The following is a 17,500-nucleotide window of genomic DNA, read 5'->3' as shown; positions in this document are numbered from 1 at the left end:
GGGAAAAATCGAATTGCGATTATTTGGACAGATATCGCGATTGCGATTAATTTGCGATTATTAATTTTTTAAATAGCCCAACAGAAAAAAAAGGGAGTTTTTGTAAAGTGTGGCCATATCTCCGGCTAGGAAGGTCGTATCAACGTGCAGTTTGTTTGTACGTCTTCAGGGGACTTAGAGGCTCCCTCCTCTAGCACCCCCACAGCCCGAGCTACGAGTGAAAGAACTAAACTTACATTGGGTTGCTTTAAAGTTGGGTTGCTTTAAAATCAAGCTTCAGATTAAAACATGTGATGGAGCATTACTAACCTGACTCAGGTGGTTTGTTTCACACAACCATCTAGGAAAGCTTAATTGGAAGCTGTTTGGAAAAGGGCAGGTACTTTCAAAAAATACTTGGCAGGTGATTGGATGAATCTATCTATCACCTATTTTCAGAGAGCATTACCACATGATACCATCAAACTATTAACTGCTCTAATTCTAATGCAAGGATGAGAACTTAAAAGATATGAATTGGGACAACATATTTATTTATGTTTTTTTTAAACAGCAACACCATTTTGTTTCTCTCAACAAGTGTCTTTTTTTTTTACGTTCATTGACGTTGACGTTCATTGACGTTGAATCCGACGCGCTGTATGACGTATCCCATACGGGTAGTGGTGTTTCTCAACCCTCTCCTCGGGGCGCCCCAGCCGCTCCACATATTTGATCTGTTCCACCACCAGCACACCTGATTCAACTAATCAAGTCCAAAGCAATTATGATTTGGACTTGATTAGTTGAATCAGGTGTGCTGGTGGTGGAACAGTTCAAATATGTGGAGCGGCTGGGGCGCCCCGAGGAGAGGGTTGAGAAACACATAGTGAGTTGGACTTGTGATCGGAAGGTTGTGAGTTCAAATCCCGCCTGAAACCACACCACTACTAGTGTGCCCTTGAGTAAGGCACTTAGCCCTCAGTTACTCCAGGGGGAATGTCCCTGTAATTCGTAATTGTAAATCGCTTTGGATTAAAAAAGCGTCTGCTTAAATGTCCCCCAAAAAAAAAAAAAAAAAAAAACGCAGGCAAATCGCAGGCTTTGCGATTAGCTAATCGCGTCATTTCAAATCGCGATTTCGATTTAAAATCGATTAATCGTGCAGCCCTAACACACACACACACACACACACACACACACACACACACACACTCACCACAGGGTTGCAAACCCAATGATATTTAGATTGGGTAAGAGTCATGTAAACACGTACCGAACCCGCTTACGGCCATATTCCGATTGGAGAATTTTCCAATTGAGACCCCGGGCATATGCCCGTTTGAATCTGAATATTGTGGCATGTAAACACCTTAATCGGAGTATGACACTTTTCGGAACATTCAGTTACGTCTGCGCACGCTCGATTCTCCTCTAACTCCCGCTCAACGACCACAACCAAGCTACCAACGCTAACGTTACTATAGTAACAACTATTTCCAGACGAATTCATCCGATTTTCCCAGCCGAACCACAGGAATAATGGTTATGAACATGTAAACGGAATATTCCAGTTGCTACAGCACATGTAAACACCTTATTTAGAGTATTACAATAACCTGAATATTGACCTTAATGTGGTAATATGGTGTGCGTGTAAATGTAAATGTCCCTGTCTCTGTCCCTGTCTCTGTCTCTGTCCCTGTCTCTGTCCCTGTCCCTGTCCCTGTCCCTGTCCCTGACCCTGTCTCTGTCTCTGCCTCTGTCTCTGTCTCTGTCTCTGACCCTGTCTCTGTCCATGTCCCTGTCCCTGTCCCTGTCTCTGTCTCTGTCTCTGTCTCTGTCTCTGTCCCTGTCCCTGTCCCTGTCCCTGTCTCTGTCTCTGTCTCTGTCCCTGTCCCTGTCCCTGTCTCTGTCTCTGTCTCTGTCTCTGTCTCTGTCCCTCTCTCTGTCTCTGTCTCTGTCTCTCTGTCTCTGTCTCTGTCTCTGTCCCTGTCTCTGTCCCTGTCTCTGTCTCTGTCTCTGTCCCTGTCTCTGTCTCTGTCTCTGACCCTGTCCCTGTCTCTGTCTCTGTCTCTGTCTCTGTCTCTGTCTCTGTCTCTGTCTCTGTCTCTGTCTCTGTCCCTGTCTCTGTCTCTGTCTCTGTCTCTGTCTCTCTCTCCCTGTCTCTGTCCCTGTCTCTGTCTCTGTCTCTGTCTCTGTCTCTGTCTCCGTCCCTGTCTCTGTCTCTGTCTCTGTCTCTGTCCCTGTCTCTGTCTCTCTCTCTGTCTCTGTCCCTGTCTCTGTCTCTGTCTCTGTCTCTGTCTCTGTCTCTGTCTCTGTCTCCGTCCCTGTCTCTGTCTCTCTCTGTCTCTGTCTCTGTCCCTGTCCCTGTCCCTGTCTCTGTCCCTGTCTCTGTCTCTGTCTCTGTCTCTGTCTCTGTCTCTGTCTCTGTCTCTGTCTCTGTCCCTGTCCCTGTCTCTGTCTCTGTCTCTGTCTCTGTCTCTGTCTCTGACCCTGTCTCTGTCTCTGTCTCTCTGTCTCTGTCCCTGTCTCTCTCCCTGTCTCTGACCCTGTCCCTGTCTCTGCCCCCCCAGGCCACAGAGACGGAGCGTAAGGTGCAGATCTGCTCGCGGGCCTACCAGCTGCTGGTCCACACGGTGGGCTTCAACCCCAACGACATCATCTTCGACCCCAACATCCTGACCATCGGCACGGGCATGGAGGAGCACGGCATGTACGCCATCAACTTCATCAGGGCCACGCGCCTCATCAAGGTGAGACACCCGTCCACCCGTCTGTCTACTGTGTTTGTGTTGTGGTTCGAACCCCCGGCTGGCCACATGTCGAAGTGTCCTTGGGCAAGACACTGAACCCCCAAATTGCTCCCAGTGAGCGGGGCCGGCCGGCGCCTTGCATGGTAGCTTGCCTACCTCGCCATCGGTGTGTGAATGTGTGTGTGAATGGGTGAATGAGAGGCCGTTGTAAAGCTCTTTGGATAAAGTATATAAGCAGGGTATCCGCGGTGTCTTGAAAAGTATTAAAAGTTGATAAATCAATTTTGGGAAAATCAAGACCCTTAATAAGTATTAAAAAGTCTTATCACGATTTTATGAGGTCTTGAATTTTGTAGGTATTTTTCCTTAATTAGACTCTGTCCAAAGAGTTTGAGTCCTAAAAACTTTTAGTAAAAGTTTGTGAATTTATTAGTTTTATTAAAAAACAAAGATGAACCGTAAATTCTGTTGTATGATAGTGGTCTAGTCTACTAAAACGGTTAACTAAAGCTGTTAAGTTAAAGGTGTCACTGATGTAAACGGTTACAGCTTGAAGTGGCGGTGAGGTCTGGAAAAATATTGAAAAGGTCTTTAAAAAGTCTTAGAAAGGTATTGAAATTAACCTCAAGATTCCTGTATATACCCTGATAAGTCAGTCTGTTTACGTGTGTGTGTCCCTCCTGTAGGAGACGTTGCCGGGGGCCAGGGTGAGCGGGGGCCTGTCCAACCTATCCTTCTCTTTCAGGGGCATGGAGGTCATCAGAGAGGCCATGCACGGAGCCTTCCTCTACCACGCCATCAAGGTAGCTGCAATTAGTCCAACATGTAATCAAAACAAGCAGACGTGCTCATATAACTCCTATTTTAGAGACTCTACACTGGCTTCCTGTTAAGTTCAGAATAGATTTCAAGATCCTTCTGCTTGTTTATAAAGCTCTCACTGGCACAGCACCAGAACATATTATTATGTTCAGACCTTTTGCTAGCATATCAGCCTAATAGAGCTCTCAGGTCTTCTGACGCTGGTTTCCTCTGTGTACCACATATACAAAAGAAGAGATTTGGTGAGGCTGCATTCTCATGTTATGCACCCAAATTGTCTTCTTAAAAATCTGTTTCTGTGTGTCTCTCTCTCTGTCTCTCTCTCTCTCTCTCTCTCTCTCTCTCTCTCTCTCTCTCTCTCTCTCTCTCTCTCTCTCTCTGTCTCTGTCTCTGTCTCTGTCTCTGTCTCTCTGTCTCTGTCTTTGTCTCTCTCTCTCTGTCTCTCTCTCTCTAACCCCTCCCCAGGATGGTATGGACATGGGCATCGTGAACGCGGGCAGCCTGCCCCTCTATGACGACATCGACAAGGACCTGCTGCTGATGTGTGAGAACCTGATCTGGAACAGAGACCCCGACGCCACGGACAAGCTGCTGCTGTACGCACAGGTAGGGAGCTACTGCTACAGGACTGTGGTGGAGAGGAGGGGCCTGTAGGGGGAGCTACAGCGTATTACAGTGCTGTCTCTCTCTCCTCCAGAACAACGTGAAAGGAGAGAAGAAGGTGGTCCAGACAGACGAGTGGAGGGAGGGCAGCGTGGAGGAGAGGCTGGAGTACGCTCTGGTTAAGGTAGGGGGCGCCACCTCTACCCTCAGTACTACACACACACACACACACACACACACACACACACCATCTCTACCCTCAGTACTACACACACACACACACCATCTCAACCCTCGGTCCTACACACGCACGCACGCACGCACTCACACACTCTCTCTCTCTCTCTGTCTCACCCTCCATTCTGTCTGCTGTGTGTGTGTCTGTCTGTGGTGTTGTGTGTGTGCGTGTGTGCGTGTGTCTGTGGTGCTCTCTGTGTGTGTGTGTGTGTGTCTGTCTACTGTGTGTGTGTGCGTGTGTGTGTGTGTGTGTGTGTGTGTGTGTGTGTGTGCAGGGCATAGACAGGTATGCGGTGGAGGACACGGAGGAGGCGCGGGCCCAGACGGACCTCTACCCCCGGCCGCTCCACATCATAGAGGGGCCGCTCATGAACGGCATGAAGATCGTAGGAGACCTGTTTGGAGCCGGCAAGATGTTCCTGCCTCAGGTAACAATCATAATAATAACAATAATAATAATATCAGATTTATATAGCGCCTTTCAATCTGTTGTTCCCGTGTGTGTGTGTGTGTGTGTGTGTGTGTGTGTGTGTGTGCGTGGTCTGGTCTATCTAAGAGAAGGGCCAAACAGTTAGCAGAGTATTGCTCAGTATCTGCTGTTATTGGTAGCCGCTCAATATGGAGAAGGCGGTGCTTCTTGTCTGTTTTACTGTTCTGATACTGGATCTGTCAATCCACTGGTCATCATTTGGTATGAATAATTCATAATGTCAAAATGCACTGATAGTATTTATGTCCTTTAGATATTGTACATTTATGTGGTCATAAATAAAGCATTTAAAGTGTGTGTGTGTGTGTGTGTCTCTGTGTGTGTGTGTGTCTCTGTGTGTGTGTGTGTGTGTGTGTGTGTGTGTGTGTGTGTGTCTCTGTGTGTGTGTGTCTCTGTGTGTGTGTGTGTGTGTGTGTGTGTGTGTGTGTGTGCGCGCGCGTGTGTGTGTAGGTGATAAAGTCAGCGCGGGTCATGAAGAAGGCGGTGGGCTACCTGATCCCCTTCATGGAGGAGGAGAGGCGGGCCATGCAGGAGGCCTCAGGCTCCGTCCAGGAGATAGTGAGTCATATGTCCTTCATATGTCCTTCATATGTCCTTTCCAGGCCACCGTACACCACACCTGTATTAGCCCTCCTTAGAAGTGAAAGATCGTTCACGCAAAAATCTGCAGTTGTCTTTTTTCTGAAGACCTTTTTAAACGTGGTCTAATATCGAGTTGAGTTCACACTAGTCTCCCTGGAGTAGGTAACCGCAGGGTTCCTGGTTTGATTCCGGCCGCGGACATATCCTGCATGTCATCTCTTCTCTCTCTATCTCACCCATCCTTCCTGTCATAATCTCTACTGTCTCTCAATAAAAAGAAAAAGAAAAGAAAAATAACTAAATAATAAAAACAAACAAACAGAGAGAGACCTGGCTGATGATGTCCTGGTCTCTCCTCCTCTCAGGACCCGTACCAGGGCACCATCGTGTTGGCCACCGTGAAGGGAGACGTCCACGACATCGGCAAGAACATCGTGGGCGTGGTGCTGGGCTGCAACAACTTCAGGTAGAACATACTAGAACATAACAACTTCAGGAATCAATTGAATGGGAAAGTGTGTCCAAACGACTGGTACTGTATATATATAGATAGATAGATAGACTTTATTTGTCATTGCTACAGTACAGTTCATATAGTTTTCAGATCAGTAAAGGCTGTGTGGAGGTGAGCTACAGAGGTTTCTGGTAAAAGGGCCGTGGTGGCTTTCAGTGTTCAGATGATTACTGAGTAAACAGCTGCATCAATCACAATGAGAGAGAGAAGGAGGGAGGGCGGGCCTTGTGTTCTGTCTGTCTGTCCGTGTCGCCCTGAAACAAGACCGCTGCCCCTCGGGCCCTTCCAGTGTGTGTGTTTAATAAAGCGTGTGTGTGTGTGTATCTGTAGTGTGTGTTAGTGCGTGTTAACCCTCCACCCTGCTCCCTCCTCCAGGGTCATTGATCTGGGCGTCATGGTCCCCTGTGACAAGATCCTGAGGGAGGCCATCGAACGGAAAGCAGGTATGTCTAACACCAGAACACCACATCACCAACTGTCAAATCTTACTTCAAATTTGAAAGTGACAGTTGGATCTAAGTGACAGTTAACACTAGAACAGTAAAACAGTAAAACATGTGAGTAAAAAAAAGTAAAAAAAAGAAAAGAAAAAAAGAAAAGTAAAACATTTGTTTATATCTTTGCATCAAATTTCAGGACCCTCCTTTCATGACTTTTCCTAGATATGTGCGTTCTACCACCCAGTATCCTTACATTTTCAAAATCACACAAGGATAAGCTAGTATAAAGCTATTTTGCAGTTTTTCTGTGTAGGAAGCAGGCTAATTTACAAGTCGGCCAACTAGTGGTCGTTGTGTGTAAATAGCATCTTCCCATTGTAAAGACTATGGTCATTTGACCCCCGAGGCGGCTCTTATAGTAGGTAAAACAGGCACTACTAGTGTTAATAAACCCTACAGGTTATCACTTCCCCACTGTCTGACCACAGACCAGACTCCGGTCAAACACATCACCATGGTAACAACGGGACAGACCCAACGTTTCAGCCTCAAACCAATCAGAGCTAATCAACAAATCAATACAGCCGTTGATGATATTCAAGTTTCTTTCCAGCATTTTCCTTTTTTTTGTCAATACAACAATGATTGTATGACTTGCAAAGTAGCCAGTTACTAGAAAAAACGTTTGAAATTGAGTTTTGATAGTGGGGGTGATATTGCCAACTGAAAGCAATCGGTGGCAAAGTGTTTTTCTGATGACAGTGTGTTTCTGAAGATGCAGTAGATGATTAACAATCAAGGATGGTTTAGCGGTTTCTCAGACGTGTCCTTGAGGGGAAGCGGTGGTGTCACACTAGAATGAGAGAGAGAGAGAGAGAGAGAGAGAGAGAGAGAGAGAGAGACAGAGAGAGAGAGAGAGAGACAGAGAGAGAGAGAGAGAGAGAGAGAGAGAGAGACAGAGAGAGAGAGAGAGAGAGAGAGAGAGAGAGAGAGAGAGAGAGAGCACACAACAACAACAACAACAACAACAACAACAACAACAACAAAATAGGCTAAAAAATAAAATGCCTGTGACATTGCCTCATAATAGCCTATATGACATTATTATGTCTTGGAACCGCTTTGCATTATTGCAAACAAAATATATATATAAACTCCCCCCAAAAAGTTCGGAAACATTATTTTGGTCGATTATTCCTCCCCTTTAATAATACCAATTGGTATTGTGTTTTATATAGTTGGAAAGCCTGATTGGTCACCTTTACAACGAGTAAGGATCTTGTATTGGTGGAATGAGCAATACAGCTAAACGTGTGGGTAGCGGCCCCAAAATATTTGCCAAAATCCCCTGCAATATTCTTCTGTTGGTATTAACCAACTTTGCGATTACATGGTCAAAGGCTTAGTGTCCCACGCCACCAAGTGCCCCTGCTGTTTTCAAAGGGGCCGTGGCTTAGTGATAGGTCCATAGGACTAAGATTGGAGTCAGAAGGGAGAAGAGGTCATTCCTCTCCTCTGCTGTGACGTTTCTCCTCAGACATCATCGGGCTGTCGGGCCTCATCACGCCCTCGCTGGAGGAGATGATCTACGTTGCCAAGGAGATGGAGAGGCTCGGCATCAAGACGCCGCTGTTGATCGGCGGAGCGACCACGTCCAAGTAGGTGACGCTCACACACTCCTACACACACACACACACTCACACTCTTCTACACACACACACACACACTCCTACACACACTCTTCTACACACACACTGCTCTACACACACACACACACACACACACGCACACTCTTCTACACACACACTGCTCTACACACACTCTTCTACACACACCGACACTCTTCTACACACACAGACAGAGGCGGGTGTGCAGGCGGGCGGGCTCAGTCAAACTGATTAGCGTTACAAGCTAGCTCTCCGTGTCTTGACCCTGTGTGTGTGTGTGACAGGACCCACACTGCAGTGAAGATCGCCCCGCGGTACAGCTGTCCTGTGGTCCACGTTCTAGATGCTTCCAGGAGCGTGGTCGTGGTACGTACACACACACACACACACACACACGCACGCACGCACGGGTTGTGTGGGTGTGAGTCCCCAGGCACATGATAATGAGGCCTGTGTTCCCCTTGGTTTGGTAGGCTGCATGGCTTAGATGGGCCAACACACACACACACACACACACACCCTCCTCCCCCTCACAGTGCTCTCTCCCCCTCCTCTCCCCCCCTCAGTGCTCTCAGCTGCTGGATGACAACGTGAAGGAGGAGTTCTTCGAAGAGACGACGGAGGAATATGAAGATATCAGACAAGACCACTACGAGTCTCTGAAGGTGGGGGGGGGGATGGATGGATGGAGGATGGATGGATGGGTTAATGGATGGATGGATAGATGGATGGATTGTTGGATGGATGGATGGGTGGATGGATGGATGGGTTAATGGATGGATGGATGGGTTAATGGATGGATGGATAGATGGGTGGATGGATGAGTGGATGGATGATGGATAGACAGACAGACAGAGATGGGGAGATGGTTAACAAAGTTGTGTCTCTGTCCTCAGGAGCGGCGGTTCCTGTCGTTGGCCAAGGCCAGGGAGAAAGGCCTCCACGTGGACTGGCTCTCCCAGCCCAAACCAGGTGACACACCACATTACCTGGGGAAAACGAAATAACGGCAAATAAATAATAATAATAATAATAATTCATTGTATTTATATTGCGCTTTTCCGGGGCTCAAAGACGCTGACAATATGGGAGAAACAGAAAATACTGAAGCAACAAGAAACAGATAACATGAGCACATAGAACACAGAGTTAACAACAGATAACATGAGCACATAGAACACAGAGTTAACAACAGATAACATGAGCACATAGAACACAGAGTTAACAACAGATAACATGAGCACATAGAACACAGAGTTAACAACAGATAACATGAGCACATAGAACACAGAGTTAACGAACAGGGAACACAAATGCGATGCTATGATCTTAGCGATTTTAATTTTATATTTGTATGCACAATGATCTGGTATTTACTGCCGCTATTGTTATTTTCTCAATCTAAATGAGCAGTGCACTTTAATCTTGTGTTCAGGAGAGCTGCCGTGTGAGTGAGGAACATTGATCTCAGCGGTCATTGATTGGTGTACAGAGGCCAAATGAATGTTTTGACAGAGGAGACCTCGTTGTAATGGTGTTTGATTTTCTCCTCCCCCCACCTCCCCCCCCCCCTCCCCTCCCCCCCACCCTCCAGTCCATCCACAGTTCATCGGGACACGCGTGTTTGAGTCGTATGATCTGAGGAGCCTGGTGGATTATATCGACTGGAAGCCTTTCTTCGACGTCTGGCAGCTGAGGGGCAAGTACCCCAACAGAGGGTACCCCAAGATCTTCAAAGACAAGACAGTGGGTAGGTGGAGCTACAGTGGATAACAGGGGGTAACAGGGGGTAACAGGGGGTAACAGGGGGTAACAGAGGGTAACAGAGGGTAACAGAGGGGTAACAGAGGGTAACAGTGGGGTAACAGAGGGTAACAGAGGGTAACAGTGGCTAGGTGGAGCAAAGATGCCGGTCCTCGAAACTTGAGAAGTGTCATTAGTGTGAACAGCACCTACACTACTGGTCACGTTTTAGAACACCTCAATCTTTTCGTTTTTTTAGTGAAATGTATGCAGTTTAATGTCTCTATGTACTCAGCGTAGAACAAATAAACAATAAAAAAAAAAGAAATCATGGAACTCTTCTGTTTAACACAATTTAATCTGGTGGTTGTCAGAGTTGTGGTTGACCTGTGGTTGGTGACTGCAGGGTCATAAACGTTGGTGTTGTCTAGATTCCCATGGGGGGGGGGGTCCTTTTGATACGACAGCGACATCTGTCGACCAATCAGCACGAGTACCCCTCTTCACTCTGGTATTCTCCATCTGGGTCCAGAGGTCGGTCCAATGACCATGTCCAAAACAAGGCGGTGGTCTCAGCTATGCTAAGCTAATGTACAACGTATCGTCTGGTTGCCCAGGCAACAGTAACACTGTTGTACCTTCCGGTTTGATTTGATTGACAGGAGTCGAGGCCAGGAAGGTGTTTGACGACGCCCAGCGGCTCCTCAACCGGCTGATTGACAGCAAGGGCCTTCAGGGGCGTGGCCTGGTGGGCTTCTGGCCGGCCCAGAGCGTGGGAGACGACATCCACCTCTACGCCGACGAAGAGGCCGCCGCCCGCCTCGGCGCCCAGCAACCCCTGGCCAAGTTCCACGGCCTCCGCCAGCAGGTGAGCAGGCGTGCGTGCGACCGACCTTCTCCACAGAGCTGACGCCCGTCACTGACGGCTTAGAGGCGGGTGTGTCTCAGGAGGTAGAGGAGCCGCCGTCTAATGATCGCAAGGTTGGCAGATCGGCGGTTCGAGTTCGAGCCCCGGCTGGCCACATGTCGAAGTGTCCTTGGGCAAGACACTGAACCCCCAAATTGCTCCCAGTGAGCGGGCCGGCCGGCGCCTTGCATGGTAGCTTGCCTACCTCGCCATTGGTGTGTGAATGTGTGTGTGAACGGGTGAATGAGAGGCCGTTGTAAAGCGCTTTGGATAAAGGCGCTATGTAAGTGCAGTCCATTTACCATTTGACTCCTCTGCTTTCAACCACGTAACGTAAGCCATACGCCTTCCCAGAGAAAGGCAGAGAACGGAGCTGGTACGTTCTAGGAAGAAACCCTCGTGTCCTTCCCTCGTCCGTTCTAGGAGATAGAAACCCTCTTGTGTCCCTCTCTTGTTACAGGCGGAGAAGGACTCGGCCAGCTCCGACCCGTACTGTTGCCTGTCGGACTTCGTGGCGCCGAGGGACAGCCGGGTCCCGGACTACGTGGGGCTGTTCGCCGTGGCCGTGTTCGGGGCGGAGGAGCTGAGCAAGCGGTTCGAGAGCCAAGCAGACGACTACAGCAGCATCATGGTCAAGGCTCTGGCAGACCGCCTGGCTGAGGTAACGAGTTAGCTGAGGTACCGCTAACCAGCTAGCTTCATCACAGACAGCTAACCAGCTAGCTTCATCAGAGACAGCTAACCAGCTAGCTTAATCACAGACAGCTAACCAGCTAGCTTCATCACAGACAGCTAACCAGCTAGCTTCATCACAGACAGCTAACCAGCTAGCTTAATCACAGACAGCTAACCAGCTAGCTTCATCACAGACAGCTAACCAGCTAGCTTCATCACAGACAGCTAACCAGCTAGCTTCATCACAGACAGCTAACCAGCCAGCTTCATCACAGACAGCTAACCAGCCAGCTTCATCACAGACAGCTAACCAGCTAGCTTCATCACAGACAGCTAACCAGCTAGCTTCATCACAGACAGCTAACCAGCTAGCTTCATCACAGACAGCTAACCAGCTAGCTTCATCACAGACAGCTAACCAGCTAGCTTCATCACAGACAGCTAACCAGCTAGCTTCATCACAGACAGCTAACCAGCTAGCTTCATCACAGACAGCTAACCAGCTAGCTTCATCACAGACAGCTAACCAGCTAGCTTCATCACAGACAGCTAACCAGCCAGCTTCATCACAGACAGCTAACCAGCTAGCTTCATCACAGACAGCTAACCAGCTAGCTTCATCACAGACAGCTAACCAGCTAGCTTCATCACAGACAGCTAACCAGCTAGCTTCATCACAGACAGCTAACCAGCTAGCTTCATCACAGACAGCTAACCAGCTAGCTTCATCACAGACAGCTAACCAGCTAGCTTCATCACAGACAGCTAACCAGCTAGCTTCATCACAGACAGCTAACCAGCTAGCTTCATCACAGACAGCTAACCAGCTAGCTTCATCACAGACAGCTAACCAGCTAGCTTCATCACAGACAGCTAACCAGCTAGCTTCATCACAGACAGCTAACCAGCTAGCCTGGACCAGTGTAACAGTGATGAAGCTAGCTGGTTAGCTGTCTCGACCGCTGTTCCACTGTTCAGACAGCTAAGCAGCTAGCTTCCTGGTAGCTTAGCGCTCCTCTCTCGTCCCCCTCCAGGCGTTTGCAGAGCAGCTGCATGCCCGGGTGCGTAGGGAGCTGTGGGGCTACAGCGCTGAGGAGAGCCTGCAGGCCGCAGACCTGCACAGGGTCGCCTACGCCGGCATCCGCCCCGCCGCCGGCTACCCCAGCCAGCCAGACCACACAGAGAAGACCACCATGTGGAGGCTGGCCGACGTAGAGGAGAAGACGGGTGAGTTCCAACATCTGTTGGGCTTAGGGAGATCAGAGCAATATGTGACACAGTCTGATCATTTGGTCCTCATGTCGGCAACCAATCAAAATGTTCAGACTTTTCTTTTGAAACACGGAACTACGTTTCAACGTTGTTGAGAATCACACAAACACAACACAAACTCACTAGTCAAGCCCAAAATACTGCAACACAATGGATTGGGTGAGTAATCCCCACTGCTACCTAGTTAACTAGAGCACTACTTTACATTGTTAGCAGGCTCACAAAACAAGCTGTGTTAGTTGACTAGCGATGTGTCATTGATTTTCAACAATGCGGATTTTCCAATCGGAAAAGTCCAATCATTACATCAGATCCCGACATGAGGAGCTTGCCACCATTGGTGTGTGAATGGGTGAATGAGAGGCCATTGTATAAGTCAGTCTGTTTACCATCCTTGTTGTCTCTCCCTCCAGGTATCCAGCTGACTGAGTCTCTGGCCATGACCCCCGCCGCTGCCGTTTCTGGACTCTACTTCTCCAACCCCAAGGCCACATACTTCGCTGTGGGCAAGATCACTAAAGAACAGGTATGTACACCTACAGACTAGGGTTAACCACTAAAGAACAGGTATGGTACACAGGCTAGGATTAGGGCGGGGTCAATGGAAAACAATGCGTCTCTAGAAACATTTATTGGATGTCAATCCCTCTTCCTCTCTGCAGGTGGAGGACTACGCCCAGAGGAAGGAGATGTCTGTCCCAGAGGTGGAGAGGTGGCTGGGGCCAATCCTGGGCTACAGTACTGACTGACTGTCCATTAGCGGCTCTCTATGATGATGATGATGATGATGATGAAGATGATGATGATGATGCTGCCACCAAATGCTGCTCACTGCTCAGACACTAAAGATACTGACATGGTCCACAATTCCAACACAAACTTGCTCCGTATTCTACCAGACAGCTTTGTCGTTGTCATGGTACCGTTTGATTGTGATGCAATCACTTTTACTAGCCTATAGAAATGTGCCTTTAGCAAAGGTCAGAGTCTGAATCCATTTCCTCATCTACCGTTATTAGAAATACGATCGATTTAGTAATTGGAAGCGTTATTTTTACGTTGTACATACGTTTTGTTGTATTTGAGATACCATACGGTTACACAAAATGTACTCCTGACTGACACAACATATGTACTTTATTTAAACTTCAAGGGCTCACAATGTTGTTATGAATGATGTTTTTTTATGACTGATTGTTGTAAATTATGAATGTAAATGATTCCGATTCTGTATTTCACACAAAACTGTAATCGTGCCAATCGTTACTGACCAAGTCTTACTGTCGTTGACTGAAGAACAGGATGAGGAACCACTGACATTGATTTATACCCTTCAAGTGTCCTTTCTCTTAAAAACAAGAAGAAATAAAATATTGATTTTAGCTCTTTTTTTATTCTCGTATCTAGGCCACTGAAATTATGTGCATGTTCACAGCACAGTGCTGAGTTTACAACCGTTGATGTGGCACAGAACGAATTATTTTCATATAAAGTCATTTTGATCATCCCTTTGTCCTTGTAGTTTGTGTGGTCTGCTGTTGTTTTTGTGGAGAAACTGATTTCCTTACTCCGAGCAAATGTTGGTTTTACAAAGATGTGTTATAGTGGATATATAGGTAGGTAGATAGGTAGGTAGGTAGATAGATAGATAGGTAGGTACTGTAAGTAAGTAGATAGATAGATAGGTAGGTAGGTAGATAGATAGATAGATACTATAGGATATAGGACTGTTGTCTCATGATGAAGTTACGTTTTAGTCAGATGGTTTGTTAGCCTGAAAGTAGTCCATGGACCAAGAGAAACTCATCCATTTTGTTTTTTAAAACGACCACGGGTGACAGTTCCTCTGGGCCCATGGACTAGTTTCAGGGTAACAAACCACCTGACTAGAAGGAACACTGCCCCTTTAACATGAACAGAGAACTGAACATTCTGTCATTTGAGTTCCATGACCAAACCAGAATTGAGGTGCTGAACTCAATTGGAATGACTCGTGCTAACAGCAGGTGACACTCTTTCACATTGGGCAACAGTGTTTTGCCATACCATAAGATACACATGCATACCTGAATGATTGAGTATTTCCTGATGAGACTCACCTGTAAAATAAGGTAACTTGCAATTGTATAATCAGTTCTGAACTACACATAACAGCACATCCAGAGAACATTGCCATACTCCACTCTGCCCTCTGTAAGTAATGGGAAGCATGTTGTCTCCTTTTAGCTCCGTACTCCAACATTTTGGATTTCAAATCAAACATTAAATTCAAAGTCTGAGATTCTCAGCCTTAAGTCAATGTTTTTGTTTCAACAACATTTTTTTTAAACATAGTCCCCCTATTTCAGGGCTCCAAAAGTATTGGAAAAATCATATAATGTCCAGATAAAGCAACCATGTTTTGGAGGTTTTCTTAATCATGGTGAGCATCCATAGGCTTCATTGGCCTTAGACGAGCTAACCAGACACACCTGTCAAGACAATCTTCTACTGGTTCCCTGAAGTAAGGAGGGGACTGCATAACAAAACGGTTGTCATTTCTAAACGGTGAAACCAATTTAAAAAAGGAAAACACTGAATGAAACCTGAGAATCACAGCGATCGTTTGACTTCAAATCCAAACTGTTATATGGAGTCTAGAACTAAAAGAAGACATTTCCAACACTTATAGAGGCCCCTGCATAGTTCCCTTGCAGTTCTCCCTCAGTGCTGTTAGGAGTCAGTATCCTCACACTTGTCGAACCTGGGGCCATGCAGTAAACGCACCATCCTACTAGTATGGCTCTTATGCTCCATGTCTTAAGTGAGTGAATGAGTGCATGTCTTCAGGTTAGGTCTTAAGACGACTTAAGACATCTTGACAGACAAAAATGTCTTATTTTGGTTAATTAAGACATCTTAAGACATCTCAGGACAAGGTGATGGCTGGGTATGTATTCCCCAAAACGACCAGTAGAGGGGGCAAAGTGACCGCCTCTGGTCTCTCTCTCACACCTGCACCGCTCGCAGCTCCTCCCTGGGAACATGTCACCCGGCCAATGAGAGAGAGAGAGCAGCCAGCCTCACACACACACACACACACACACACACACACACACACACACACACACACACACACACACACACACACAGAGCAGCCAGCCTCACACACCAACTCTCCTCTCCTCTCCTCTCATCCGCGGACAACCATGGCTGAAGGAGGAGAAGGCGAAGACGAAATCCAGTTCTTACGAACTGTAAGTAGTCAACCTGAAAAGGGCTCTTATCCGATTGCAAACGTGTAATTGTGAATTAATGGTTTATTGGCTTGCGGAGGAGCGCGCCTGTGTTTATTATAGGGGGGGGGACCGTCAACCGCAACATGCGACGAGCGCGTTTCCCATTTCCAACGGACAGAGCTGCTTAATGTCACCGTGTTTCTTTGATGTCTGATGACTCTGATCCATGTGTTTATAGTTCAGGAAAGATGTTGACAAACAGGGGGACAGGGGTGGATGGAGATGTTGACAAATAAGGGGGACCGGGGTGGATGTAGATGTGGTGTCAACCTGAAGGGTTTGTCTTGTCTCGGCTTGTCGCCGTGCTGTGAATCAGCGTGGGTGACAGAGATGATGGAGGTGTTGGAGAGGGGGGCTGGCACTGCCTGGGTGGGTGAATAAAGCCTGTTGGAACAAGTCTAAAATATTAGGATCGCTAGACTTAATGTATGGCTTGGTGACAGCAGGCTCCTCTGATCTGATGAGTGTCCGTTATGTGATGTGGTGTACCTGGTTTGATCTGAAACACTTGGAGGTCTATCAGGGTCTATCAGGGTCTATCAGGGTCTATCAGGGTCTATCCCCCTACTTTCTGTCTGGTTTAGGGGGGAGCTGGACACTGCAGACCACCCTACATGACATAACGACCTGCAGTCTGCTCATGTTTTAGGGACATACTGTAGTTGCGATTACTGCAACAATGTCACACCGTTTTATCTCACAACAAATGTTATTTAATATTCTGAACAGCTATTTATTATAAGCCGTAAACATGTTGGAGCTCTGTTCCAATCTCCAAAAGGTATTTTTTTTTGTTTTTTTTCTCTTTCCTTTTCTAAATTCGGATACAATTCAGCTGATATGCTGATATCATTGTTCTTGATTTCATTGTTTATCTTCATGATAGCCTATATGGCGAGCTGGATTATGCTGCCAAGTCGGATGTTGCGGACTCAGCATGTTGCCAATTTGCAATGTTTTGAAAAAACAGCAACATTATGTTATTGTCAATATTAGTTTGATGTCTTGGCCCGGGGCCTAAGGAAAAGTGGTCCAAATCGCAGTGTCCATTTTCTCCCTGAACCCCCTCCTCCTCCCTGGACCCCCTCCTCCCTGGACCCCCCCCTCCTCCCTGGACCCATCCTGCAGCATCACTTGTAACGCAGCATGTCGATGTTGATCGATACCTGATTGTTCTGGCTGACCGCGGGGAGTCTCAACACCAAGCACGGTCACAGCAGGTCTACAAACTGTGCTGGAATGTAACCGCATGTGTTGGTCTGTCTGTCTGCCTTCACCTCAATCCAACTGAAGATTTATCGGACATGGCTTATAGGTTATTGGTATTGTAGGCCTAAATAAGCTGTAAAAATACGTAGAATCAAGAAAAGATTGATGAAGAAATGGCTGCCTCTGTGAGCCAGCCTGGTTTCTAACGTGTAGACAGAACAGTAAGGATGATGAAGAGGATAAGTCACTACCAAAAACAAAACCGTTCCACCGTAGTGGTCGTATATCTTTGTGATCGTAACTTTGTTTTCATGCAGCTCATGCAG

At 47.1% G+C, this 17,500-nt stretch overlaps 1 protein-coding gene across 1 annotated transcript in view; it reads left to right on the top strand.

Annotated features, from left to right (window-relative positions):
• Positions 1 to 14,044, top strand: part of mtr (5-methyltetrahydrofolate-homocysteine methyltransferase) — a 45,940-nt gene extending 31,896 nt beyond the window's left edge. The window contains exons 16-33 of the mRNA XM_080541514.1: positions 2,556 to 2,735; positions 3,422 to 3,538; positions 4,023 to 4,163; positions 4,255 to 4,344; positions 4,673 to 4,825; positions 5,338 to 5,445; positions 5,835 to 5,935; positions 6,359 to 6,426; positions 7,961 to 8,081; positions 8,375 to 8,456; positions 8,657 to 8,755; positions 8,987 to 9,062; positions 9,685 to 9,840; positions 10,496 to 10,701; positions 11,201 to 11,401; positions 12,450 to 12,642; positions 13,101 to 13,213; positions 13,350 to 14,044. Coding sequence (XP_080397640.1) covers positions 2,556 to 2,735; positions 3,422 to 3,538; positions 4,023 to 4,163; positions 4,255 to 4,344; positions 4,673 to 4,825; positions 5,338 to 5,445; positions 5,835 to 5,935; positions 6,359 to 6,426; positions 7,961 to 8,081; positions 8,375 to 8,456; positions 8,657 to 8,755; positions 8,987 to 9,062; positions 9,685 to 9,840; positions 10,496 to 10,701; positions 11,201 to 11,401; positions 12,450 to 12,642; positions 13,101 to 13,213; positions 13,350 to 13,436 — 2,292 coding nt within the window. The 3' untranslated portion in view covers positions 13,437 to 14,044. The remainder of the gene's footprint in view (positions 1 to 2,555; positions 2,736 to 3,421; positions 3,539 to 4,022; positions 4,164 to 4,254; positions 4,345 to 4,672; positions 4,826 to 5,337; positions 5,446 to 5,834; positions 5,936 to 6,358; positions 6,427 to 7,960; positions 8,082 to 8,374; positions 8,457 to 8,656; positions 8,756 to 8,986; positions 9,063 to 9,684; positions 9,841 to 10,495; positions 10,702 to 11,200; positions 11,402 to 12,449; positions 12,643 to 13,100; positions 13,214 to 13,349) is intronic.
• Positions 14,045 to 17,500: the final 3,456 nt, after the last annotated feature.

This window comes from Nansenia antarctica (genome assembly GCF_963989245.1).
Source record: "Nansenia antarctica genome assembly, chromosome: 11".
NCBI classification, from domain to species: domain Eukaryota; kingdom Metazoa; phylum Chordata; class Actinopteri; order Argentiniformes; family Microstomatidae; genus Nansenia; species Nansenia antarctica.
This window is presented reverse-complemented; position numbering and strand designations above follow the sequence as displayed.